Source organism: Wolffia australiana, chromosome 16 (genome assembly GCF_029677425.1).
Source record: "Wolffia australiana isolate 7733 chromosome 16, ASM2967742v1".
In the NCBI taxonomy this organism is placed as follows: Eukaryota; Viridiplantae; Streptophyta; class Magnoliopsida; order Alismatales; family Araceae; genus Wolffia; species Wolffia australiana.
In genome coordinates, this window is record NC_135850.1 from 8,222,620 (window position 1) to 8,233,821 (window position 11,202).

Sequence of the window (11,202 nt, forward strand, 5' to 3'; positions counted from 1 at the left end):
CTCTTTCTCTCTTTCTCTCTCTTTCTATCTCTCTCTCCCTCTCTCTCTCTCTCTCTCTCTCTCTTTCTATCTTTCTATCTCTCTCCCTTTCTCTCTCTTTCTATCTCTCTCTCCTTCTCTCTCTCTCTCTCTCTCTCTTTCTATCTTTCTATCTCTCTCCCTTTCTCTCTCTTTCTATCTCTCTCTCCCTCTCTCCTTCTCTCTCTCTCTCTCTTTCTATCTCTCTCTCTCTCTCTCTCTCTCTATCTCTCTCTCTTTCTCTCTCTCTCTCCCCCTTTCTCTCTCTCTCTCCCACTCTCTCTTTCTCTTTCTCTCTCTCTCTCTATGCAGCTGTCCCCCCACTTGGGCAAAGGACCTTGCTCTTGCCTCCTCCCTTGCTATCTTCTATTCCGTGATCATTGGCCCACTTCGCTCTATAGTTTGAGTTTAAGTAAAGCTGGCTTCGGTCACACGCGCTTTTCGTCCTATATATATATACGTATACTTGATTGGTTCTTGCACTACGCTTTTCGTCCTCTATCACCAAGGAAGACACCAGCCTCTGGTGCCCTCTCCTCTGTGCTCAGCCGAACGCGAATTTACTCTTTCCATGGCATCAAGGAAAGACTCTCTTCCTTTTGTTTCCTCCGTCCTCGCTCTGGTCTTCCTGTACTCGTGTCTCTTCCCTGCTTCCGCCTTGCCGCGCAAGCTCACCGCCCTCGTTAAGGAGCCGGCCCTGACTTTCAAGTACCAGTCCGGCCCTCTCCTCAAGGGCAGCGTCACCGTCGACCTGGTCTGGTACGGGCGATTCTCGCCTTCGCAGCGTGCCATCATCGTCGACTTTCTCCGTTCTTTCACAGGGAAGCCGGTCTCCAACCCTTCGGTGGCCTCGTGGTGGAGCACCACCGGCGCCTACGGAACCGGGGGGACGGCGGTCATCTCGCTGGGCAGCCAAATCAATGACGACAAGTACTCTCTGGGCAAGTCTCTCAAGTCCGCCGACCTGGTGACCCTGGCCGGGAAGGCCGGGGCGAGCGCGGGCGTCGCCGTGGTGCTGACCTCGGCGGACGTTGCGGTGGAGGGGTTCTGCATGAGCCGGTGCGGGACGCACGGACAGAGGCGCCCCGGTTCGCCGTTCATATGGGTGGGTAATTCGGAGACGCAGTGCCCGGGGCAGTGCGCGTGGCCCTTCCACCAGCCCATCTACGGCCCGCAAACGCTGCCGCTGGTGGCGCCCAACGGCGACGTCGGCGTGGACGGGATGGTGATCAACCTGGCCTCGTTGCTTGCGGGCACGGCGACCAACCCCTTTGGGAACGGGTACTTCCAGGGCGCCAAAGAGGCACCGCTTGAAGCCGCGTCTGCGTGCCAGGGTATCTTCGGTGCGGAAGCGTACCCCGGCTATCCTGGGAAGCGGCTCGTCGACGGCGACACCGGCGGCAGCTACAACGCCAACGGATTGGAAGGACGACGGTTTTTATTGCCGGCAATGTGGGATCCTCGTACATCTCGCTGCTCACCGCTGGTGTAAATGATAAGTGTACGATGTCGCCGCCGTAGGGTATAATGGAAGAAAGATTTTTCTACATAGAAACGATGCGATTTGGGCGCTCATTCCGATTGAACCATTTGTGCTGAACAGTTTCGCCGACACCCAAGTGGTTTTTAATGAATGTCACGCAAGATATTCTCGTAGTAAAAATATTAAAACTATTTTCCAGCAAGATATTCTCGTAGTAAAAATGTCACGCAAAAATGTTTATCCAAGCATCATAATATATTTTGCTTGTGATCGATATACGGAATGGTAGATATTGAATGAAGAAAATCAAGAAAATATACATTATGCATTTACCAAGATCCAGCGGAAACAAATGAGAGCTTTGCTCCAGGAAGCTCTAGGTCCAGGAAGATCCACGAATCATGAACGAGAGTTAACGCATTTTCGACATCAAGAAAGGAATACGAGGCTTTAATTATTCATGGATACCCCGGATTCCCCAAAATATATTCGTATAATGTTTGTGTTCGAATATAAATAAGATAAAACACTAAAGTTATTTCAATTTAATGTCCTTCCTCAGAGCTTTCCTCTTGCTACCCTCCCTCAGGTCTTCTGATTGACACTCTCTTCCTTTCCCGATGCAAATATGTGTGGGGTTTGACCTTGACTGGGTCCCCCAAAGTTTTTTTTTATTTCCGGCTCATCACTCTCTTCCTTTCCCGAGAAAAAGTTCCTTTGATAAAAGGGACAATGTGGAACATTCTTTCTTAGAACGAGGTTTTCTTCTTTTGGGTTTTTCCTTTCTTCTTCTCCCTTGTTCTCTCACACCAGGACCTGTGCTGCCAAGGAGTGGCAGCTGTGGATTTTTATCCCAACCTTTGGTATCAGAGCTTGAAGTCTGGTCCAAGGAGGAAGCAAGAGCAGATCCATGCCACGACGGGCTGGTGAATCTGCCTCGCAAGCTGGTGGGATGTCTTCAGCAGAAGGTGAGTCTGCTGGAACCTCTGTCGTGATGCCCAGGTCTCTGGTCGAGACTGGACATGGTTTCCCTGTTCTCTCCAAGCAGAACTATTCTCTATGGGCTATGATAATGCAAGTTCTGTTGGAGGCGAATGGCTTATGGGAAGATATTGAGTGATTACTCTCAATATGTCATAAAATTATTAAGGATTCTCTGAGCATCAAAGTGTCATTTGCATACATTTAGTCCACATTAGTTATATTTCATGTGCATTATTTTCCTACTTACTAACCCCACTTGATGCTCTGAATCAAGTGGATTAGATCTCACTTATTGGATTAATGAGTTCAGATGTGGATCAAGCACAAAGTAGAAAACAAGTGACCAAGAGGAGCTGGAAAAAATTATAAGGAAGAAAAGCCGTAAAAACTCCAAGAAGCACAAAAATTAGAGAAACCTATAAATAGCCTCTTGAGAGAGCATTTTAGGTTGTCCAGAATTTCTGTCTCAACAGGTTAGGGCTTGGAGAAGGAGAGTTCTGCACCCTCCAAGAGCTGATGAGCATTGGAGCTGGAGAGAAGGAGCAAGCTGAGGAGTAGCTCGGGCTAGACGACCTCCACCTCGCCGCAAGGATCGTGACACAAGGTTGGAGCGATTTCCCAAGTTTCAGTAACTGTGTAATTCTCTCTCTATCAGACAATCTAGGTTGGGTTGTAAGATTCACACCAGTGGTCTTCCAATGATTCAAACTGAAATTGTTCTTCTTTTGGTTTGATTTCAAGTTTATAGTTTGTTCAAATCGATTCTCTTTTCGTTTCTCTTCAAATCCTCAGTTTTCCAATTGTGCCTGGTTCGAATTTGGCCTCAACGGCAGCAGCTAAGGCCGTGCACGGCAAGGCTGCGCAAAACCAAGGCCGCCCGCAGCCAAGGTCACGACCAGCAAGGCTGCGCACAGCCCACGCCGCGCGCAAACTACGGCCACGCACAGCGAGTGCCGCGCGCAGGCCACGCCCGCGCACAACAGTTGCTGCGCGCAAGCCGCGCCCGCGCGCAGCAAGGTTGCACACAGCTCACGCCGTGCGCGGACCACGGCTGCGCACAACAAGTGCCGCGCACAGCAGTAGCTGCGCGCAAGCCGCGCCCGCGCACAGCGAGTGCCGCGCACAGGCCATGCCCGTGCACAGCCGTTGCTGCGCGCAAGCTAGATGCGCGCAACCCACCCGCACGCAGGCACGCTCGCGTGCAGGTGAGCTGCACGCGCGCGCGTGCTGCACGCAGACGCACCTGTAGGCACGTCTGCACACAGCTAAGGCTGCAAGCAGAAGCACCGCAAGTGCGCCTGCTAGGTGTTTGTAAAATTGCCTCAAAGGGCAGAATTGAACCTTTAAGTCAAAAACAATTTACTGAATATTCTGCTAAATTAATCTAACTCGAGAGCACTCTGTAGAATTTTACTGAAGACAATTTAGCTGATTGTTATAACTGAATATAGAGATAAAAAAAATATATAAATTGAATTGAAAGGAACTGCTATTGTTTTATCTGCTCCCTGTGGATCGACACCTTACTCGCCCTAAGGCTGTGAGGTTAAAAAATATTGTTGCATAGCTCAAATCCTCACACGATTAACCAGTTAATAACCAGTAAAAAATCACCTAATTTGAGCTGATCATTGAGGCGGAGACGGTGACAAAGAAGAAGGATCGGCAAGCATTGTCGATTATCTATGGCGCAATATCTGATGAGATATTGGCTCAGCTGGATAGCCAGCTGACGGCCAAGGAGACGTGGACGATGTTGAAGACAAAGAACTTGGGTGCTGCTCGTGTTCAGAAGGCTAGAGTGCAAGCCCTCAAACGCGAGTTTGAGCTGCTCATCATGGGAGAAGATGAGCTTGTGTGTGGTTTTGCAAGGAAGCTGTCCAAAGTTGTCACTCAGCTAAGGACCATGGGAGAGAAGTTAGAAGAAGGAGACGTCGTGGCCAAGCTACTCCGAGCTACTCTGGCAAAATTCGACTCTATTACATCCTCCATTGAGCAATTTGGGGAGATGGAGTCAATGACGTTGGAAGAAGCCGTGGGATCCCTCAAGATACATGAAGACAAGTTGAAGGATCGCCAATCAAGAAGAGAGGAGCAAGTTCTGTTAGCGAGAGCTATCAGAAAGGGCAAGAAGAAAGACAAAGACAAAAACTCCCGTGGCCGTGGACGTGGACGCGGTGAAGGAAGAGGTCGTGGCCAAAGCAATGATGGCAAAGGATGGAGCAAAGACGAGGACTACAGACCTCGAGATAAGTCAAAAATCAAATGTTACAATTGTCAAAAATTTGGGCATTTTGCTTCTGAATGCCGGAGCGACAAGAAAGAGGAGAAGGCAAATTTGGCCAACGCCGAGGAGAAGGGCGAGTCGGCTTTGCTGATGACGTTGACAGAGCCTTTGGATCATGCACTACTCCAGGGGAGCGAGGGAGATCCTCCGATGCCAGATATGTGGTACCTTGATACGGGGGCCAACAACCATATGACGGGCATGAGAAGTCTGTTCTATCAGCTAGAAGAAGCACACCTCGGCAGTGTTTGTTTTGCCGATGGGTCGAAGGTGGATATTCAAGGCAAAGGAAGCATCATACTACAATGTCAAAGTGGAGGAGAAATGACGTTCAGTAATGTTCTCTTTATCCCTACATTACGCTCTAACATTTTCAGTATTGGGCAGCTTGATGAACAAGGCGACAAGACTGTGATGGAGCGTGGTCATTTGATCATATACGATCAGCAAGGGAGACTGTTGGCTCGTGTAAAGAAGACCAATGTCCGGTTATATCTGTTGAAGTTAAACACTATCAGAGGGTGTTTGGTGTCGGTTGATGATTTTGCCCGAGTATAGCATGAGCGCTATGGGCATCTCAACCACCAAGCATTGAAGTTGATGGCTAATCGAGAGATGGTCGAAGGATTACCCTCTCTACCGTCTCCAAACTAGTTATGTCGAAGTTGCATAGAAGGCAAGCATTCGAGAGCTCCATTTCCATCTTCATCATTATATACAGCGAAGACACCACTTGAGTTGCTGCACATTGACTTATGTGGTCCGATCACTCCGTCGACATGGGGTGGTAATTCTTATTTTATGTTGATAGTTGATGATTTTAGTCGACTCACTTATGTTGCCTTGCTGAAGAAGAAGTCTGAAGTTCATGGCGCTTTCACATAGTTTAAGGAGATCGCGGAAGGCGAGAAGAATGTGAAGGTCAAAGTTCTCAGGTCTGATTGAGGAGGAGAGTTTGCTTCAACAGAGTTTTCAGCTTATTGTGATAAGCATGGGATAAAGAGACACTTGACAGCTCCATATTCTCCGCAGCAGAATGGTGTCGTTGAGAAAAGGAATCGGACAATTATGTCCATGGTGCGATCTATGTTGAATGGGAGAAGCCTTCCCAAGGAGCTATGGGGAGAGGCAATGAGCACTACAGTGTATCTCATGAATCGTGCTCCGACTAGAAGCCTAGAAGGAGCTACACCGTATGAAGCTTGGACAAGGTCAAAGCCTAAGGTTGCACACCTTAGAGTTTTTGGCTGCCTAACTCATGAGAAAGTGCTGGGGGGGGCACTTGAACAAGTTGGATGACCGAAGTAAGCCTATGGTCTTCATCGGTTATGAAATTGGGTCTAAAGCTTATCGTTGCTATGACCCTAACAGTGGAAAGGTGCATGTGAGCAGAGACATCATCTTTGACGAAGATGCAAAGTGGGACTGGGATGTCCATGAAGTGAAGAAGAAGCAAAAGTACCCTGCTCTCTCATGATTTTTATATGTTAACTGACGATTGTGATAATCAGGTGGATGAGATACTGGTGGAGGAAGCTGATGTTGCATCACCTCCGCATGAAGTGAGCCTTGAACCATGGGATGGAGATCCTCTTCTCATTACTGAAGAGAGATCGCCTAGGAGGTTCAGAGGTTTACGTCGAGTTTATGAAGACACCTAGCAAGTCCACCTTGACCAAGAAGAGTGCTTGGTGATTGAGGGGGAGCCAGAAAATCTCCTAGAAGCTTCCAAGGAGGAGGTGTGGAGACGTGCCATGAAGGAGGAGATGGACTCCATTGGGAAGAACCAGACATGGGAGCTGGTGAATCTACCAAAAGGCTGCAAGACGATCGGCCTTAAGTGGGTTTTCAAGCTCAAGAAGAACTCACAAGGAGAAGTGGTGATACACAAGGCCAGACTGGTCACAAAGGGCTACGTCCAGAAGCTTGGAGTTGACTTCGAGGAGGCGTTTGCACTAGTGGCGAGAATGGACACCATCCGTGTCTTGGTGGCTCTAGCAGCACAAGGAGGATGGGACTTGCATCATCTTGATGTCAAGTCAGTTTTTCTCAATGGAGAGATAAAAGAAGAAGTGTACGTGAAGCAACCCGAGGGGTTCACAAAGAGGGGCAAAGAGCATATGGTTCTGAAGCTGAAGAAGGCCTTGTATGGCCTAAGACAAGCACCGCGAGCATGGTATACCAAGTTGGATAAATTTCTCATTTCCATTGGTTTTACCAGGATTGTCCAGGAGCACGTAGTCTACATGAAGATTGCAGATGATGTGCACTTGCTCGTGGGAGTGTATGTTGATGACTTGATCATGACCGGGCCAGAGAGCTGTCACATTAAGGCGTTCAAGGGCGAGATGATGGACATGTTTGAGATGAGCGACTTGGGATTGCTCAACTCTTACTTGGGCATAGAAGTTATTCAGTTAGATGGGCAGATCAAACTGAGTCAGAAAGGTTATGCAATGAAGATCCTACAGCAGAGTGGGATGATGAATTGCAACCCAGTCCATACGCCACTTGAAGCAAGACAGAAATTTACCATTGAAGGCTCGTCCGCTCTTGTTGACTCCACGGATTACCGGAGTTTGATCGGCAACCTAAGTTATTTGACTCATACCAGACCTGACTTAAATTATTCTGTGGGAATTCTAAGCGGGTATATGGAGACACTGACGGCTGAACACATGACGGCGGTGAAGAGGCTCTTAAGGTATATCAAGGGAACATTAGACCTTGGTCTATGTTATGAGAAAGCAGTCGGGGAACAAGAGCTGGTTGGCTATTGCGATAGTGACCACGCTGGAGACCTTGATGACCGCAAGAGCACCACTGGTATGGCATTCTTCCTCGGACCAAACCTGATAAGTTGGCTTCACAGAAGCAGAAGATCGTAGCTCTCTCTTCATGTGAAGCCGAGTATATATCCATGACTACTGCGGCATGTCAGGGAATTTGGTTGGCCAGGTTGATTGCAGAATTGAAAGGATAACGTCCGAAGCCTGTGAGACTGATGGTCGACAACAAATCTGCCATTGCCCTTAGCAAGAACCCCGTCTAGCATAGTCGCTTGAAGCACATCAACACAAGGTTTCATTTTATCAGGGAGTACATTGAAGAAGGTAAAGTTAATGTGCATCATGTCAGTTCAGAAGATCAGCTGGCTGACATATTCAAGAAAGCTCTCGGGCGGGTGAAGTTCGGGGAGTTGCGGGTGAAGCTGGGAGTTCGAAGCGTCGATGGGAAATGACGTCAAGATCATGGGGGAGATTGTGGGGTTTGACCTTGACTGGGTCCCCCAAAGTTTTTATTTATTTCCTGATCATCACTCTCTTCCTTTCCCGCTTAAAATTTCCTTTGACAAAAGGGACAATGTGGAACATTCTTTCTTAGAACGAGGTTTACTTCTTTTGGGTTTTTCCTTTCTTCTTCTCCCTTGTTCTCTCCCACCAGGACCTGTGCTGCCAAGGAGTGGCAGTTGTGGATTTTTATCCCAACAGTATGCAGGTCCTGCACACTTAGCTTACAAATAAATCTTCAAATTTGAACACTTGCCAATCATCCTCTGACAGATATATATGTGCGCCTATTCTGTTATCTTGATGTATGGGGTACTAATTACTCATTGTAACCTTCCTTTTATGAAATGTCAATCAATGTCACATGTTTAGTTCTATCATCTTGGACAGGATCATGCATGATAATTATTGCCGACCTTTTATCACTTGGAAGTCGGATGGATACCTGCTACTGTAAGTTTTAATTCATTTATAATATGTAACGATCCTGAATTGGATATTCTCCTTAATATGAAGATCTACAGATCTTTCGACACAATAGTTCTCAAGAGAAGGAATAAAGGAGAGTTTGAAATGAAAGAATGCAGATAACAGTTTGGATCAAATCTCCATGAGAGGAAGAACTGAGAGGGATCGAATCAATCCCGCTCCTTAGAAGCTCGGAGTATATCCTGCTGCGCCCGAACAACCGCTTCGCGAATTCTTGAATTCAAAAATATGTTGCCCACTTCTGCCTTCTTGACCCATATTTATAGGAACTGTTTCTCGCCCTTTATTCTTGCTCACACGTACAATTAACTCCTCTTATTGGAGCTTTGCTAAGTCCTTTAAGGGACCTTATCATTACTCCCCTCCCGAAAACAAATTGGTCTCCAATTAGAAAACTTGGAAATTGCTTTTGTATGACTTCTAGGTCTTCCCATGTCGCTTCATAAATAGGAAGATTCTTCCACTTGACGATAACTTGGAGACCATTATTATTGAAACGGTAAGACAAGATGCAGTCAGGATATACCTGCCATTCCAAATCGTCAGCAAGGTGGAAAACAGGATGAATTTCGACATAAGAAGGTAAGTCTAGCTTATATGCTATTGAGCCAATTTTTTGTAGAATCGTGTAGGGACCAAAACACTTGGGCGCTAATTTCTCTGATCGTCTGTTTGCCAGCGATTTCATGCGATATGGTCTTATTTTCAAAATAAACCTTGTCACCTTCGAAAAAGTGAATGTCTCTCCTGTGTTTATCTGAATAATGTTTCATGTAATTCTGGGCCTTGGACAAATGGGTCTTCAGTAGTCTCAATATGCTATCTCTTTCTTGTAACATGATGTCCAATGAGTCTATAGGTGTACTTGGAGAACCATAGCGTACGATGGTAGGTGGATCTCTGTCATAGACTTCCTTGAAAGGAGTCATCCTTATAGATGAATGGAAAGAGGTGTTGTAACTGTATTTGGCTTATGGTAGCCATTTCATCCATTGCTTAGGACATTCAGACGAAAAACATCGGATGGTACATTCGAGACCTCTGAAAAATTGTTTCAGTTTGTGTTTGTCCATCCGTTTCAGGATGATAAGAAGAACTGAAAATTAAGGTCTTTCCTTGTAGCTTGTGAAATTCTTTCCAAAACACACTTATAAAAGTTATTCCTCTGTATGAGATTATAGATATAAGGACACCATGTAGTCTTACAATCTCTTTAAGAAACATTTCTGCATTAGTTTGTGTTGAAAAGGGGTGCTTGACTGCCAGAAAGTGTGCATATTTGCTCAATCTGTCTAACACGACCAGGATTGCATTTAAACCATGAGATATTTTCAAACCTTAGATGATGTCCATAGAGATGTCCTCCATATTTGATCAGCTATAGGTAGAGGTTGTAGAATATCGGCTGGCTTTAACGATGAGGACTTGTGTGTCTGACAATTGTGACATTCTAATACATAAGTTTTGATTTTACCTTTCAAACCTTGCCACTAAAATTGCTGAGATATTCTTTTATAAGTACTAAGTAATTGACCATGCCCCCCAATCTTAGTGTCATGCAGCTCCTTTAAAATTAATGGTATCAAGGATGACACAGTTGGGATTTCTAATCGCTTTTTATAAATATCAGATTGTTCTATAGAGAGTAATTTGGGTGACTCTGGCCATTGTTTGATAAATATTGCTTGATGGCTTGTAATTTTGGATCTGCCTGTATTTATTTTTCCAAAGTCAATCGGTATAGCCAATGTGTCATGGTGAGACTTCCTAGGAATAACTCTTCCATCGATTATAATAGTGAATCCGCAACAATATTTTGCTTCCCGTCTTTATATTTGATCTCAAAATCAAACTCAATAGTTTGGAAATTCATTTATGAAATTGTAACAATATTTATTTTTGGTCCTAAAGAAATTGTAAGGTAATTTGATTGGTATGAAAAAAAAACTTCTTGAAAATGAGGTAATGTCTCCACTTATGGACTGACCACACTAAAGCCATCAATTCTGTCTCATAAGTAGATTTGGATTGAGCTTCTTCTGATAGTGCCTTGCTGAAGTATGATATAGGATAATTGTCTTGCATTATCCGATTGAGAAGAAGTATGAGCTTCTTATGCGCCAAAACCCAAAGCATCTGTTTCGACATAGAAATGCTTGGTAAAATCTGGTAAATTTAGTATTGGAGTAGTGGACATAACTATCTTCAAGGTTTTGAATGTTTCTTTAGCTAATTCACTCCATTGAAAAGCATTTTTCTTGAGTAGGCGATTGAGAAGTTGTGTCATCATGGCATACTTCGTTATGAATCATCTCTAGTGATTGGGCATGCCTAAGAATCCCCTTAGCTGTTTTAGGGAAGTGGGTCTGGGGAAATTTTGAATAGCCTTTATGATATTGAACGTCGTTCGACAGGTAATAACCTACAGAGATGTAACTACGTAATGCGATGCCCTAGGTGGGAGTACGTGCAGGGCTGACTCTTAGGGGTTTCACCAAGCTCCAAGCCCTGGGGTGGGAGACCGGTGACAATGCCGATGACTTCCTGACCCTTGCCGAAGCAATGATGGCAACTACGGCACCCAGTGGACTAAGTCTGTTGGCGCTAACACGTAACGGGCGGGCATGGCACGTATCTAAGAAATCACTTGA

The 11,202-nt window shown here is 45.7% G+C and overlaps 2 protein-coding genes across 2 annotated transcripts; both read left to right on the forward strand.

Moving 5' to 3' along the window:
* Window positions 1-494: 494 nt before the first annotated feature.
* Window positions 495-1,573, forward strand: LOC144713783 (protein EXORDIUM-like 2). Its single transcript, XM_078588466.1, has one exon. It carries the CDS (start codon window positions 590-592, stop codon window positions 1,508-1,510), a length of 921 nt encoding a protein of 306 aa, XP_078444592.1. The 5' UTR covers window positions 495-589; the 3' UTR covers window positions 1,511-1,573.
* Window positions 1,574-1,853: 280 nt separating this feature from the next.
* On the forward strand, window positions 1,854-8,013 carry LOC144713503 (uncharacterized). Its single transcript, XM_078588097.1, has 9 exons — window positions 1,854-1,881; window positions 2,372-2,469; window positions 4,110-5,042; window positions 5,160-5,260; window positions 6,144-6,213; window positions 6,284-6,334; window positions 6,434-6,810; window positions 6,994-7,598; window positions 7,916-8,013. Exons 1-9 carry the CDS (start codon window positions 1,854-1,856, stop codon window positions 8,011-8,013), a joined length of 2,361 nt encoding a protein of 786 aa, XP_078444223.1.
* The last annotated feature ends 3,189 nt before the right edge of the window (window positions 8,014-11,202 follow it).

Excerpts from the sequence above, each read along its gene's own strand:
- LOC144713783 (XM_078588466.1), top strand. The coding sequence starts at position 590 with ATGGCATCAAGGAAAGACTCTCTTCCTTTTGTTTCCTCCGTCCTCGCT.
- LOC144713503 (XM_078588097.1), top strand. The coding sequence starts at position 1,854 with ATGAGAGCTTTGCTCCAGGAAGCTCTAG. Across the intron at positions 5,261-6,143 it reads GTAAAGAAGACCAATGTCCG|TGGAAAGGTGCATGTGAGCA; the intron begins GTTATATCTGTT and ends TGACCCTAACAG. Across the intron at positions 6,214-6,283 it reads GGGACTGGGATGTCCATGAA|GTGGATGAGATACTGGTGGA; the intron begins GTGAAGAAGAAG and ends TGTGATAATCAG.